The sequence below is a fragment of the Elephas maximus genome, chromosome X, assembly GCF_024166365.1.
Source record: "Elephas maximus indicus isolate mEleMax1 chromosome X, mEleMax1 primary haplotype, whole genome shotgun sequence".
Lineage (NCBI taxonomy): Eukaryota > Metazoa > Chordata > Mammalia > Proboscidea > Elephantidae > Elephas > Elephas maximus.
Genome location: NC_064846.1, coordinates 36,825,823 through 36,842,878, shown reverse-complemented (window position 1 = coordinate 36,842,878; position 17,056 = coordinate 36,825,823). Strand labels below are relative to the sequence as shown.

At 41.3% G+C, this 17,056-nt stretch overlaps 1 protein-coding gene across 1 annotated transcript in view; it reads right to left on the bottom strand.

Annotated features, from left to right (window-relative positions):
- Window positions 1–16,314, bottom strand: part of LOC126068677 (uncharacterized) — a 33,758-nt gene extending 17,444 nt beyond the window's left edge. The window contains exons 1-2 of the mRNA XM_049871424.1: window positions 16,133–16,314; window positions 13,734–13,990 (exon numbers count right to left, since the gene is read on the bottom strand). Of these exons, the coding sequence (XP_049727381.1) occupies window positions 13,734–13,990; window positions 16,133–16,314 (439 nt within the window). The remainder of the gene's footprint in view (window positions 1–13,733; window positions 13,991–16,132) is intronic.
- Between the last annotated feature and the right edge of the window lie 742 nt (window positions 16,315–17,056).

Below are 17,056 nucleotides of genomic sequence, written 5' to 3'. Positions count from 1 at the left end.
CTTATCGAACTCCACGTAAGGTAGATCTGAAAAGAAAGTCACCAAGACATATTATAATCAAAATTACCAAAACCAAAGATAAAGAGACAACTATAAGAGCAGCAAGGGATAAACAAAAAGTCACCTACAAAGGAGAGCCAATAAGAATAAACTCGGACTACTCGGCAGAAACCATGCAGGCAAGAAAGCAATGGAATGACATATTTAAAAAATTGAAGAAAAAATTGCCTGCCAAGAATCATATATCCATCAAAACTGTCTCTTAAATATGAAGGTGAAATTAAGACATTTCCAGATAAACACAAGTTGAGGGAATTTGTAAAAACCAAACCAAAACTACAAGAAATACTAAAGGGAATTCTTTGGTTAGAAAATTAATAATATCAGGTATCGACCCAAGACTAGAATACTGGGCAGAGCAACCAGAGGTCAACCCAGGCAGGGAAATCCAGAAAAACAAAGCAAGATTAAAAAAAAAAAAAGCCCAACACAGGGTAACGGCGATGTTATTATATGAAAGAAGACAACATTAAAATAAAAAAGAGGGACTAAGAAATGTAATCATACAAGAGATGTAATCATACAAGAGATGTAATCGTACACCTTCCATATGGAGAGGAAGGTACGGCGATACAAAGAAATAAAAGTTAGGTTTAAATTTAGAAAAACAGGGGTAAATAATAAGGTAAACCACAAAGGAAACAAACTATCCTACTCATCAAAATAAAATGCAAGGGAAAAACACAGACTCAGCAGAAACAAAATCAACGACAACAAATATGAGGAAAGGACAATATATAGAGGAAATCTATTCAGCACATAAAATCAAGTGGGAAAAAGAAACTGTCAACAACACACAAAAAAAGACATCAAAATGATAGCATTAAATTCATACCTATCCATAATTACCCTGAATGTAAATGGACTAAATGTACCAATAAAGAGAGAGAGAGTGGCAGAATGGATTTAAAAAAAAAAGATCCCTCTATTGCTGCCTACAAGACACACACCTTGGACTTAAAGACACAAACTAAAACTCAAAGGATGGAAAAAATATATCAAGCAAACAACAATCAAAAAGAGCAGGAGTGGCAATATTAATTTCTGACAAAATAGACTTTAAAGTTAAATCCACCACAAAGGATAAGGAAGGACACTATATAGATGTAACAACTTATCTTTCACTTTGGAAGGAGCATCTCAACATGCCCCATACCACTGGACTCCTAGAAATTTCACTGAGGTTGAAGGTGCCTGAATTTTTGTGGGATTAATTTCCCACCCTCTAGCATATAAATGGTTTACCAGTAAGTCCAGAGTCATTGACACGTCTTACTTACTAGGTTCATTTAGCATAATGTCATCAGCGTAATGGACCAGTGTGAAGTCTTGTGGAAGGGGAATGTGATCAAGGTCCCTGCAGACTAAATTATGACATAGGGCTGAAGAATCGACATACTCCTGAGGTAGGACAGTGAAGGTGTATTTCTGGCCTTGCCAGCTGAAGGGAAACTGCTTCTGATGTTCCTTCAAAACCAGAATCAAGAAAAAGGTATTCACCACATCAATAGCTGCATACCAGTTACCAGGAGATGTGTATATTTTCTCAAGCAATGAAACCATATCAGAGACAGAAGTTGCAATTGGAGTCACCACCTTATTAAGTTTACTATAATCCACTGTCATTCTCCAAGACCCATCTGTTCCTTGCACAGGCCAAATAGATATATTGAAACCAGAGCTTCCACCAGCCTGAGCCCAGAACAACTAGATGCTCACCGGCTACCACTACCAATTGCTCTACAGGGACCACAACACAGAGTCCCATACACAGTGGGAGATAAATGTAGAACAAAATTCAAATTCAGAAATATACCAGACTTACTGGTCTGACACAGACTGGAGGGACCCCCAAGACTATAGCCCCCATGCACTTTGCCAACTCAGAATTGAAACCACACCTGAAGCCCGCTTTTCAGACAAAGATTAGACAGGCCTATAAAACAAACAATAACATACATGAGATACATGCTTCTTAGTTTAACCAAATATACGAGACCAAATGGGCAACTCCTGCCCAAAAGCTGTAAGAGAAGGCAAGAAGAGACAGGAATTCAACAAAAGGACACAGGGAACTGGGGTAGAAAGGAGAGAGTGCTGTCACATTGTGGGGATTGTAACCAATGCCACAAAACAATACATGTATAAATTTTTGAACGAGCAACTAACTTTAGCTGTAATCTTTCACCTAAAACACAAAATTAAAAAAAAAAAGGTGTGCTGAATGGGAATGTGGTGGGAATCACCAGCCCTGCATCCTCCAAGTCCTTGATGGAGGCATTAATCTCTGCAATCCCTCCAGGAATGCAGTGTTGCTTTTGGTTTACTATTTTCCTAGGTAGGAGCAGTTCTAATGGCTTCCACTTGGCTTTTCTTACCATAATTGCTCTTATTCCACTTATCAGGGATCCAATGTGGGGTTCTGCCAGTTACTCCAATTATGCATTCTAGAACTGGGAAAATCACTTCAGGATGGGTTCAGGAAACCAGTAGACCCACTATGAGACAAACTCGAGCTAAGACTCCATTAATAACCTGACCTCCATATGCCCCCACTTTGACTGGCGGGCCACAGGGACATTTTGGCTCTCCTGGAATTAATGTCAGTTCAGACCTTTTCTGATTATTTCCTTTTTCCTAACGAACAGTCACTCACATGAAAGGCTGTAGTTCCCTTTGGGAAAGGCTGGGAGAAATATTAAAAGTATAAATTTTTGGCAATGTAGTGGGGTCATTCCTAAATAGGACCCAGACTTCCCTTCATTCAAGGGATTGTGTAAACTGGCTCAAGTCTTGGAATTGAGTGAGGGGTCATGACACTATTCTGGGAATTCGAGTTAGATTACCATTCACTTGACCTAGAATTTTTCCACTGGTACAGATCAAGTAAATATTTAGTAGATTTGCCATGTATTTCACTCCTAGGGCCACAATGACTAAGTAGACAATGCTATAAATCCGTATGAGTCAGACTATACCGATTACTGCTTTGACTCTGCTGTCCATTACAGTAACCAAGCCCACCTTGTCTTTGTCGGTCAAGTGCTGCCACTTGGCCCCTACCACCACAGGGTCCAATCAGCCCCATTTTAGTTAGATGTCTTAATCCAGTTAGGGGAGTTCCCACTGTCAAATCTGACTTTATAAAATAGCAATCACAGCAGTCTTCAAGGATGTAGGGCTCCCTTTTTTAAAATTTGTTCTTCATCGTTCTGCTAAAAGACACATCCTCTGGGTACTCCACGTGTGGGTCTGTGGGTCTAACCTGATAAATCCACACTAGCATGCCAATTTCCCTAAGTCTTTGGATACCTTCTTTTACAGTATACCAAGGCAGTACTGGTATACATCAATTTGATTTAGTATAGGCCACTGTGTGATCTTTGCTTCAGCAAACCAATCAAATAAACTATTAGATCCTTTCCTAACCTCTAGCTAAAACATTGAATGAAGAATCTGTGAGTGCTTGTTATTGTTGTTCTCACATGCTGTCGAGTTGCTTCTGACTCATGGTGACAATATGTACAACAGAATGAAACTCTACCTGGTCCTGCGCCATCCTCATGATTGTTGTTTTATTTTTAAGCCCATTGTTGCAGCCACTGTGTCAATCCATCTCTTTGAGGGTCATACTCTTTTTCGATGACCCTATACTTTACCAAACCATGATGTCCTTCTCTAGGGACCAATTCCTCCTGATAACATGCCAAAGTATGTGAGACAAAGTCTCACCATCCTCATTTCTAAGGAGCATTCTGGCTGTACTACTTCCATAACAGATTCGTTTCTGCTTTTGGCAGTCCATGGTATATTCAATATTCTTCAACAACACCATAATATAAAGGCATCAATTCTTCTTTGGTCTTCCTTATTCATTGTGCAGTTTTCGCATGCATACGAGGCAGTTGAAAAAACCATGGCTTGGGTTGGGGCACCTTAGTCCTTAAAGTGACATCTTTTTTTGTGTGTGTGTGTTTTACATGAAGGTTTACAGAACAAACTAGTTTCTCATCAAATAGTTAGTATATACATTGTTGTATGACATCGGTTAACAACACCATGACATCTCAACACTCTCCCTTCTCAACCCTGGGTTCCGTATTACCAGTTTTCCTGCCCCCTCCTACATTCCAGTCCCTGCCCCAGGGCTGGTGCACCCCTTTAGTCTTGTTTCTTTTCATGGGCCTGTTCAATCTTTGGCTGAAGGGTGAACCTCAGGAGGGGCCTCATTACTGAGCTGAAACGGTTTCCGAGGGCCATACTCTCAGGGTTTCTCCAGTCTCTGTCAGTCCAGAAAGTCTGGTCTTTCTTTTTGAGTTAGAATTTTGTTCAACATTTTTCTCTGTCTCTGTCTGGGACCCTCTATTGTGATCCCTGTCAGAGCAGTCAGTGGTGGTAGCCAGGCATCATCTAGTTGTACTGGACTCAGTCTGGTGGAGGCCATGGTAGATGTGGTCCATTAGTCCTTTGGACTAATCTTTCCCTTGTGTCTTTAGTTTTCTTCATTCTTCCTTGCTCCCAAAGGACCGAGACCAGTGGAATATCCTAGACAGCCGCTCATAGACTTTTAAGACCCCAGATGCTACGCACCAAAGTAGAATGTAGAACATTTTCTTTACAAACTGTGTTATGCCAATTGAGCTAGATGATCCCTGAGACCATGGTCCCCATAGCCCTCAGCCCAGCAATTCAGTTCCTCAGGGAGTTTGGATGTGTCTATGGAGCTACCATGGCTTTGCCTTGTACAGGTTGTGCTGGCTACCCCAATTATTCTGTACTGTCTTACCCTTCACCAAAGTTACTGCTTTTCTATAGTCTAAAAATGCACGCAGTAGAGGTGTTGGATTTTCTTGTAGATTTTAGAGATTAGAACATTGTCTGATTTGCAATACCCTAAATTTTTTCCCAGTCTGTAGGTTCTCTTTTTACTCTTTCGGTGAAGTCTTTTGATGAGCGTAACTGTTTAATTTTTACAAGATCCAGTTATCTAGCTTATCCTCTGGAGCTTGTGTATTTTTGGTTGTGGTTTGTATCCTGTTAATGCCATGTATTAGGGCCTCCAGTGTTGATCCTATTTTTTCTTCTATGAACTTCATAGTTTTTGGCTTTATATTTAGGTCTTTGATCCAATTTAAGTTAGTTTTTGTATATGGTGTGAGCTATGGGTCCTGTTTCATTTTTCTGCAGATGGACCTCCAGTTTTGCTAGTACCATTTATTAAAAAGACTGCTTTTTCCCTATTGATGTAATTTGGACCCTTGTCAAAGATCAGGCGACCATAGGTGGATGGATTTACATCTGGCATGTCAATTCTGTTCCATTGGTCTATGTATCTGTCATTGTACCAGTACCAGGCTGTTTTGACTACCGTAGCTGTATAGCAGGTTTTGAGGTCAGGTAGTGCAAGTCCTCCTACATTCTTCTTCTTCTTCATTAGTGCTTTACTTATCTGGGGCAGAAATAAATGAAGTAGAGAACAGAAAAACAATAGAGAGAATCAACAAAACTAGAAGTTGGTTCTTTTGAAAAGATCAATAAAATCAACAAACCTTTACTCAAGTGACAAAGGAAAAAAAGAAAGAAGATACAAATAACTAAAATCGGAAATGAAAGAAAACATTACAACCAACACTACAAAAATAAAAAGGGTCATAAGAGAATACTATGAACGATTGTACACCAATAAATTAGATAACATAGGTGAAATGGACAAATTCCTAGAAACACATAAACAACCTAAAGAGACTCAAGAAGAAATAGTAAATCTAAACAAACCTATAACAAGTGAAGAGATTGAATCAGTAACCAAAAACAGCCCCCTCCCCGACCCCTTAAAAAAAAAAAAAGTCCTGGACCGGATGGCCTCACTGGCAAATTCAAACATTTAAACAATTGGCACCAATGCCTCTTAAATTCTTTCAAGAAATAGAAGAGGGAAAACTTCCAAACTCATTCTATGATGCCAGTATTATCTTGACAGCCAAGCCAGACAAAAATACCCCAAGAAAACCACAGACCAATACCCCCTCTGAATATAGATGCAAAAAATCCTGAACAAAATACGAGAAAACCAAATAGAAGACCATATTAAAGAGATACACCATAATCAAGTGAGATTTATTCCACAAATTCAATGGTGGTTCAATATTAGAAAATCAATTTCAATTTAATAAATTACCTAACGGAACAAAGGAAAAGAACGGCATAATCATCTCAAATCATGCAAAAAAGACATTTGACAAAATCCAACATCCTTTCATGATAGGAAACATTCAACAAGCTAGAATTAGAAAGTAAATTCCTCAGTCTGACAAAGGGAATTTATGAAAAACCACAGGTAACATCATACTTAATGAAGAAAGACTCAGAACTTTCTCCTTAAGATCAGGAATAAGATACCAATGTTCACTCTTATCGCTGATACACACTATTGTACTGGAAGTCCTAGCCAGAGCAAACCAGAACGAAAAAGAAATTAAAGATATTCGGATTGGGGAGGAAGAAGTAAAACTACCCCTATTTCTAGATGACATGATCCTACATATAGAAAATCAAATAGAACCCACAAGAAAGCTACTAGAGCTAATACACATATCCAACAGAGTTTCAGGGTACAAGGTACATATACAAATATCAGGTGGATTTCTATATACCAGCAATGAGCAATCTGAAAAGGAAGTTAAGAAAATGATTCCATGAACAATAGCATCTAAAAGAATAAAATACCTGGGAATAAATTTAACCAGCAAGGGGAGAGACTTGTACAGTGAAAACTATAAAAGATTCCTGAAAGAAATGAAAGAAAACCTAAACAAATGGAAAGACAGTCCATGTTCATTAAGAACGCTTATTACTGTTAAAATGTCAATACTACACAAATTGGTCTATAGATTCAACAAAATTGCTATCAAAATTCCAACAGCCTTCATTGCAGAAATGGAAAAGCCAATCTTCAAATTTGTATGGAATATCAAGAGGCCCCAAATAGCCAAAGTGATCCTAAAAAAGAAAAACAAAGGAGGAAGAATAATATATTCCAATTTCAAATCATAATATAAAGCTACAGAAATCCAAACAGTTTGGTACTGGTACGACAACAGACACAGACAAATGAAATACAATTTACACTCCAGAAATAAACCCATACATTCATGGCCAATTGATTTTTCAGCAAGAGAGCTAAGTCTATCCAATGAGGAAAGGACAGTCTCTTCAATAAATAGTGCTAGGAAAACTGGATCTCCACATATAAAGGAATTATGTTGGACCCATACCTCACACTGTATATGAAAGTTAACTCAAAATGATTGTGATGGTTAAGGTTAAGTGTCAACTTGGCTGGGCCATGAATCTCAGTGGTTTGGCAGTTATGTAATTATGTAGTTTGATAGTTATGTAATGATGTAGTCATCCTCCATGATGTGATCTGATGTGATCAACCAATCAGTTGTAAAGGGTGTTTCCTCGGGACTGTGGCCTGCATCCAATATATATATGGATGTTCTGACAGAGCTTGCTCACTTGCTCTGGATCCTGCATCTGCCTCGTTACCATCTGATCTCCAGTTCTTGGGACTTGAGTCAGCGGCCTGCCATCTTACCTGCCGATCTGAGAATACATTGGCCTCTGCAGCCTGTGAGCCAGCAGCCTGCAGTCTTACCTGCCAACCTCGGGTTCATCAGCCCCTCCAGCTATGTGACTCAGGAGAAGCCTTCAACCTGACTCCTTACCCACGGACTTGGGACTTGCCAGCCTCTACAACAGTGTGAGCCGTTTTCTTGAGATAAACCTCTCTCTCTCTCTCTACATATATAAACCCATTGCTATCAAGTCGATTCCAACTCACAGTAACCCTACAGGACAGAGTAGAACTGCCACATAGAGTTTCCAAGGAGTGTCTGGTGGATTTCAACTGCCGACCTTTTGGTTAGCAGCTGTAGCTTTTAACTACCTCACTGGTTTTGCTTCTCTAGAGAACACAGCCTGAAACATGGATGGAAGACCTAAATATAAGAACTAAAACCATAAATCTCTTAGAACAAAATATACGGGCAATGCTTCTTGATCTAGTTTTTAATAATGGATTTTTACATTACACCAAAAGCAGGAAAAACAGAAGATAAAACAGATAAACCGGACTTTGTAAAAATAAAAAGCTTTTCTGCTTTGAAAAACTTTATCGGCAGAGAGAAGAGACCACCTACGGAATGCTGGAAAATATTTGGGAACCACATATGTGCTAGGGTGTAATATCCGGAACATATAAAGAATTCCTACAACTTAACAACAAAAAGACAAACAACTGAATTTTAAAATAGGCAAAGGACTTGAATAGACATTTAATCAAAGAAGATATCCAAATGGGCAATAAGTGCGTGAAAAGATGCTCAGTGCCATTAGTCATCATTGCTAGGTGCTGTAGAGTTGGATCCCACTCATAGCGACCCCATAGGACAGAGCAGAACTGCCCCATAGGGTTTCCAAGGAGCAGCTGGTGGGTTTGAACGGCTGACCTTTTGCTTAGCAGCCACCAGGGTTCCCATTAGTCATTAGGGAATGCAAATCAAAACCACAATGAGATATCACTTCAAACTTGTTAGGAGGGCTATGATTAAAAAAACAGAAAGCAACACGTGTTAGCCAGAATGTAGAGAAAGAGAAAGCCTCATCCACTGCTGATGGGACTGTAAAATGGTACGGCTATTTTGGAAAACAGTCTGGTGTTTCTTCAAAAAGTTAGACATAGAATTACCATATGATCCAGCAATTCCACTTCTAGGTATATACCCAAAAGGACTGTGAGCAGGAATGCAAACAGATACTTGTACACCAGTGTTCACTGCAGCACTATTCACAATAGCCAAAAGGGGGAAACAGCCTAAATGGCCATCAACGGATGAATGCAGAAACAAAATGTGGTACACAGATACACAATGGAATATTACTCAGCCATTAAGAGAAATGAAGTCCTCATAGATGCTATGACATGGAGGAACTTTGAAAACATCATGCTGTGTGAAAGTCGTCAGTCAAAAAAGGACAAACATTGTATGATCTCACGTATACGAAATATGTAGAATAGACAAATATAAAGAGACCAAAGTTTATTAGTGGTTACAAGGGATGGGTGGGAGGGAAGGAGAAAGGAGGACAATTGATTATAACTTGATCAATCGATAAACACTTACTAGTGATACTTTACATCATAGCCGGATAAAGGAGAGAGATGGGAAAAGGGATGCTAACAAGGACAGAGAGACAGGAGGGCGTGACGTCTCCCATATTATTCGAAGGCTAATACCTCCCTGGTAAACAAACTGATCATCTTTGACTTCAGGCCACATGGAAAGTTACAAGTGCTTCTTAAAAATACTAATGGGGCCTTACCAGTTTAGAACACAACTTTCTGTAAACGGAAATAGTTCACCACATTTGTTTTCAACCTTGAGATTTACTTTGTAGCTTGCGTTAATTTCACTGTTTTAGCCTACCTATTTATTGAAGTAGGAAACCCTAGTGGCGTAGTGGTTAAGCACTACAGCTGCTAACCAAAGGGTCAGCAGTACGAATCTGCCAGGTGCTCCTTGGAATCTCTGTGGGGGAGTTCTACTCTGTCCTATAGGGTCGCTATGAGTCGGAATCGACTCGACGGCACTGGTTTTTTTTTTTTTGTGGTTATTTAAGTATCCCTCCCTACACACACACTCTCCACTCCCACTCCATATAGCTTTTTTCTTTATGGGCTTTTTTTTTTTTAATTTTTGTCCAGTTAGATCTAACTGGTGAAAGAAGAATGAATACTGGGTGGGGGGGGCGGGGGAGGGAACTTCAGAAATAAAGGGTTTAATTCTAAACTGAGTTCATTGATCATTTTAATTTTTCATTCTGGAAATCAATGGTTTTGACTTGTGTGAGACTTGGTATTTTAGCCCCGTGGGAGAAAAGACCTCCACATCTGAGGTCCACATTCCAAGATATTATAAAGATCAACTAGGGTTTAAAAGCACATGCTTATGTTTAGATTCAAATTTTTATGCTGAAAATAATTCAGGATATGCAAGTGAGACTTTAAACGAGCACTGAAAACACGGCCCATAGCATGGGCACTGTTACATGTGACGCCGAGGTCTTCCTGGTAGTAGACTCTGCTAGAAGAATCGTGAGACAATCCAAGCCAGAGGACCAACAAAGCCAGGTGTTGAAACAGAAAAACTGCCAGTTTCTGTTTGGTTTCTGTTTGGTTGTACTAAAAAGCCCAAAGGAAAACAGTAGCAAGGTCTTCATCAAGCTACGCACCAGGAACTGGTTTTAAAAATTTCAACTTAGGAGTATCCTAGAGCAATTCCCCTTCTTCCTCCCCCTTCAGAGAGCCCTGGTTCTTCTTCTTCTCTTTTTTTAAATGAGCAGATGTTATTTTCTAGAGCAGTTTTAGGTTTACAGAAAAATGAATTGAGCAGAAAGTACACAGAGTGTCCATATACTCCCTCTGGTTCTTTTTTCATTAGCGTGCAGAACTTAGTTTGTTTCTTGGCTCTTTTGTAAAGCTGAACTCTATCCCTTCTCTGAAGGCCATTTGTTTTCCAAAGGGTCTATCTCAACTTATTTGTCTGTGATGAACCTCAGGTGCAGGAAAAAAACCAAAAGCAAAAACAAAGAACAACATTTTTTTTACCGTAAGAGATGATGTAAAATGTGGAGACACAAAATGTCCTGAGGAACTGAAATTCCAAAGAAACGTAGGAAAAACAATGCCAACATAGAGTGCACTGCCCTGAGAGAACAAAATGATTGTTCCTGTGTTTAGTGTTTCTTTGAAGCCCTGGTGGCTTAGTGTTCAAGAGCCCGGCTATTAACCCAAACGTCGGCAGTTTGAATCCACCAGCTGCTCCTCGCATAAGCTATGGGGCAGTTATTATTTGGATAAATATGTCCCATGCAATATTCGGGACTTATTTACACTAAAAACATAATTCATTGCTTATCTGCAATTTAAGTATAACTGGGGTCCTGTGGAAACCCTGGTGGATGGTGATTAAGAGCTATGGCTGCAAACCAAAAGTTCGGCAGTTTGAATCCACTAGGCACTCCTTGGAAACTCTATGGGTCAGCTCTACTCTGTCCTACAGGGTCTCTATGAGTTGTAATTGATTCGATGGCAATGTTTTTTTTGGGGGGGGGTCCTGTATTTTATCTGGCAATGCACGTTTATTTCCCATTCTTCAAAATCAACAAATTAAAAATTTGATTTTTTATGTATTTCAAATCTCTGTGCATAGGTTTTTTTAGGTAACATTTTATTGTAGGCAGAAAAAGATAATTTGCCATATAAAAATTCGAGCAATTCGTAAAAATCCAAAACAGAAAGAACAAATCTCCCTACATCTCATGACCAAGAAATAAATGGTTGACATTGGTGAGCATCCTCACAGATACCTCTGGTACTACATGCACACAGAGAGAGAATTTAATAAGACCAGAATCATACTACGTATGGTTTTAAATATAAAGAGTATTAAATTTAAATGTTACTTCAATTTAATGGAAGAAAACAAAGGAGACTGAGAGAACTGCTGAACTTCAGAAAAATGTTTCTTGACCACAAGAGATAGTTTCATAAAACCCCTTTACTTGTCAAAAAGGTGAGGAGGTGGTTCTAACAGCACTATCTCCATCAATATGCCCCAGGAAAAGTAAATTACAATGTCTTCCCTAACCAACCTGCTAATCTAATTCCATAAAACGCTACTCCAACCATATGTGGATCGAAGTCAGTTTCTATTTATTTTGTATGGTTTTTAAGGGAAAGAACATTCTAGGTCTACTTCTACCGATTTTAGTTGTGCAAGGCACAAGAGGTTTGTTTTGGAAATTCTAAATCCAGTCACAAGCAGCTAAATGGCCTTTGGGCCTTTTATCCTAAGACGTAACTTATGTGAAAACTAAAGCCAAGAGATTGTGGGAAATCTCCTTTTCTGGGGCATAAGGGAAACACGGATGTTTGAAAAAGATTCTGGATGGTGTACAATTTTATGAATCAGATCACTAGCACAGGGAGGGATAATGGGAGAGCGATTTCAACCTTCTGCACCTCCCCCTCTTTTTTTCTTTCTTTAACCTTTTCTGAGCATCTACAACACCCCAGGATTTTAGGTATGAAGGTAGGACAAAAATGGGTGGGCAGGAGTGGATAAAGTGGTACAAAATATAACAAGCAGAAGCCACTAATTTCCAGACAGAATGTGTGCTGGCCGCTGGGACTAAACAATTTTTAAAAACCACAATACAATGGAAGGAGAAGAAAAAAAAAAAACCTCAGCAAAGAAGAGTTAAAAGACTCAACCACAGAGCTAACAGGCCTGCATGGGTGTATGGGTTCCTTCCTGAATGTTCCTCACTCCTGCCAGGGCCTGGTGCTTCTAGGGTGGCCACAACCTCCTTCGGTTTGCAGAAGCCCTACATTATATGCAAAAGCTTTAATGACATTTGACACACACGAGTTAGAAAAGAGAAGAGGAGAATAGAATGAAGCTGCTAACGGGGAAAAAAATACATGCTCTCCCAAGAAAACAGAGCTTCCCTTTACATTAGGAGCACATTGTTTTTGTTGTTGTTAGGTACCATCTAGTTGGTTCTGACTAATAGGGACCGTACAGGACAGGGTAGAACTGCCCCATAGGGCTTCCAAGGAGCGGATGGTGGATTTGAACTGCCAACCTTTGGGTTAGCAGCCAAGCTGTTAACCACTATGCCACCAGGGTTCCTACGAACATGTCAGAGCTATTAGAGCTATGCAACTGGTCTTTGATTAACCCCTAGAAGGGGAAACTTGTCTGAAGCTTTACTTCATAGTATGACCATGATGTTCATAATTAAATGCTTTTGATATAAAAATAAACTTGAGAAGCCTCATATTGCTCAAAAGCAAAGATTCTACATAATAAACTTAGAAAAGTAGGTTGAGAAAAGTCAGCATGATTTGACAAGGGAAAATCGTAGAAAGTTCACCGACACATCCAAACGCCCTGAGTGACCCAGCTACTGGACTGAGGGCTGGTAACCATGGTCTCAGTGGACCTCTAGCTCAATTGGCATAGCATAGTCTATAAAGAAAACGCTCTACATCCAACTATGGTGAGTAGCGTCTGGGGTCTTAAAAGCCTGCAAGCAGCCACCTAGGGTACATCTACTGGTCCCATCCCGGCTGGAGCAATGGAAAATGAAGAAGACCAAAGACACAAAGGAAAGATTAGTTCAAAGGACTAATAGACCGCAACTACCACAACCTCCACCACACTGAGCCCAGAACAACTAGACGGTGCCGGTTACCACCACCGACTGCTCTGGCAGGGATCACAATAGAGGGTCCCGGACAGACCGGGAGAAGAATGTAGAACAAAATTCAAATTCACCAAAACAAAACAAAAAACCAGGCTTGCTGGTCTGATACAGACTGGAGACACCTTGAGAGAATGGTCCCCAGAAACCCTATTAAGTTAGTACTGAAGCCAATCCTGAGGTTCACGCTTTAGCCAAAGATTAGACATCTTAGTCTAACAGGCAGTTCTACTCTGTCCTCTAGGGTCACTATAAGTCGGAATCCACTCTATGACAACGGATTTTATTTTTGGACGGATGATAGGGCCAACAATGAAGCCGCCACCCCCGAGCCTTACCTGCTGCACCGCAGTCCCCTTGCCCCCTCCGCCACCAGCCCCCCAAGCTCTGGTTTCTATCTGCAGCTTGGTGGGACCGCGCTGTGGTCCCTAACCGCGGTTTGAATTTGGCGCCGACGTGCCGCGCATGCGCAGAGCAATATCCCAGGCATGCGCAGACCAAAAATCTCAGCTTGTGGAGGACTGAAGAGCCCTGCCTGCGAACTTGACTCTGAAGCCCAACTTCCACAGAGAGGAAGTTGTTCTCCAGCACACAGCTGCAGGGGAGCTTATTTGCAATGGAAAAGTTACCCTCTTTTGCAAATGACTCAGCATCTCTATTTCCAAATATGGACATGGGACAGATTGGGGTGTTGGATTTGGGGCGCCAACTCCGCCCCCTAGTGACTGGAGGGCTTAACAGCGCCAAGATCCCCTAAGGTGGTGAGAGCCTGGCTTTTGGGCTGCTAGGTCCGACCTGCTCCTTGTTTGCGCAAACAATAAATTTCTACTTTCTCTTTCCCTTGCAACTGGTGGTGTGGCGACAGCTTTATTTCCTCCGGCTAATAAGACAGGCCAAGAACCCTCTTCGTTTACAACAATACACATGAGGGATGTGCTTCACAGTTCAATCATGTATACGACACTAATGGGCACCCCAGCCCAAAAGCAAAGATGAGAAGGCAGGAAGGGTCAGGAAAACTGTACAAATGGAAACAGGGAACCCAGCGTAGAGAAGGGGAGAGTGTTGACACGTGGCGAGATTGGAAGCCAATGTCACAAAACAATTTGTGTATTAACTGGTTAATGAAAAACGAATTTGCTATGTAAACTTTCACCTAAATCACAATGAATAATTAAACAAACAAAATAAATGGTGCTTGGCCTACTTTGTGCCATCCCCCAACCCCCAGTTTTGTTTCTGTACGCTGGCAGTTTCACATGAAGAAAGCAACATGATGAAAGCAAAGTTCAAACTGTTTCTTTTCAAAGTGTGATGATTCAGGAACATCGTTCAGGGCCCCATGCCCTTCATGTCACTTGGAGCAGCAAGAAACGAAAAACTGTGCTTGTAGTGTTTTATCAGCAGGAACCCTGGTTCACTCAAGGATATTGAGGTGACAAAATACATTGCAAGGTGTGATTGTCCTCTTGTGAGCCGGGGAAGGTACAATATGTGCTCTCCTGAACTGGGAGGGGGAAGAAAAGGAAAGAACCTCTTTCTGGCATTGATGGACCCCCCAACCCCCGCACCCTGCCTTGTTTCCTTGAAGCAGCAGTGCCTTTGGGCCAGAATGCTTCCTTTCCCTGTCTCCTCCACAAAAAGGGAGGTCAGTGAACAGAATTTGTAGAGGACTGGATGAATGTTCAGCTGTCAAACACCAAAACCAAATCTAATGCCACAAAGTCGATTCCAATCCTAGTCGACCCTATAGGACAGAGTAGAACTGCCCTGTAGGATTTCCGAGGCTGTAATCTTTACAGCAGATTGTCACGTCTCTCTCCCTCGAACACCGTAATGGGTCCAAACCACTGACCTCTAGGTTAGCAACCGGACGCTTTAACCACTGCACCACCGGGGCTCTGTTCAGTTGCCACCTTCCCATTAAGCCTTGCGAATAAACTCTTCGGAATTTTCCCTTAGATACCAGGGCTGCGCATGAGCTCGTCCACAAGTAGCTCGGCCTTGCCTTCAACCACACTCTTTGTAAACTAGGAACTTATGTCCACACCATCCCGAACACATAGGTGGTCCTAACATGAAGGGTAGAGTGACAGGGTCAAGGTACACACCGACTTACAGTAAGCAAGCATGCATGGGTCTGATTGTGTTTACTTGCTCATCTGTAGTGCACAATTCCCCGTGATGTGAAAGATCAAAGATGTAGTGAAAAACAGGTGATATTGTGCACTACAGATTAGTAAAAAAAATATGAGTAAGCTCGTGGTGGGTACCTTGCATATTGGGTAATCTGGCCGTGTTGATAGGTTAGGGTGTGCTGAGGACCAAGAGCTGGGAAGGAGATGGTGAATATTGGGTCAGTGTCAACCACCATGGGCACTTAGAATACTTCTGTGGTGTGAAGGTCCTGATGACGGTGCCTCAGGGATGTCACCTTCTGAAAGGAGGCCTCCTCATCATTGTTTGAATGGCATTTCTCTGGTAATTTCTCTCCATACTCTCCTAATCCCATTGGGTACACAAAACACAAACATACAGAGAATTCAGAACTTTATTGGAAATATAATAACATACCCTGAAATCATGGGCCACTGACGTTGTTGATTTAAACTTTTAACAGGAATCTAGTGAACGGCTCTTGATGATGTGCTAAGGACATTTGAACCTAGTCAAAAAACACTTTGAACAAACTCTCAGGGAGACCAAACCTTAGAAACTGGGGACTCCAAAAGGATACCAATAGGCAGGGGCCCATACCAGCCCAAACGAGGCCGGGTCATAGGGAGGTACAGGTGGACGGTGCAAGGGTGCATTAGGCAACGGCGGAGGGGGCACGGGCGGCATGGGAGGTGGTGGCACCAGAAAAGACCATCTCCAATCTGGCTCCGGAACAAAGACAGCATTGTTGTACCCGTTCATGGCTGTGGCGACAGGCTGTCCCAGGCAAGCATGGAGCACGTGTCTGAGCAGTAATGCCCTCTGATTTCTTCTCCATCTGGCCCTCCTATTCTTAAACCAAATCTTCAATCAAAGAGAAGAAAGGGATGGGTTTAGTATACTGAACAGTGAATGTCATATTAGAAAAACCACAACATGCAACTCTACATGTGAATGAGATTTTAAGCCACACCTGGAGAAGTTACGTCCTTATTGAGAAAGTATCTTCAGGAAGTTAACACCACACCTCTCCCTTCAGCTCACCCTTAGTGAGCATCTACTGTGCGCCATTCTCTGGACTAGGTTTATTACTTCGTCTCTCTCGATTTAGTATTCCTTAATGGTTTTTGCCCACTCTTAGATGCAGGTCTAGCTGACGAATTGAACTACTGTTAATGCTATGCCTGGTGACAACATAAAGAGATGTCTCTATCCTGACAGCTGACCATCAGCTCTCCAGCTGCTTCAGCCCCTTCCACATTAGAGACAGTGCCACGCTGGTGGTGGGAGAGCTTAGCGTGGTTAAAAGTGGGCCCCATTTACAATCCATCCTGAGGGGAATGACTCCTATATGAAAAGCCCAGTTTCAGCCTGAAGTAACTAATCAATAGGAACATGTTGGATTTTTAGACAGAAAATTTCGTTCAAGGCTGACTAAGGGGTCATTCATCCTCTGAAACTTCTTGCGAGTTAAAAAGATGGTACAGAAAGGGTGGCTCGATCA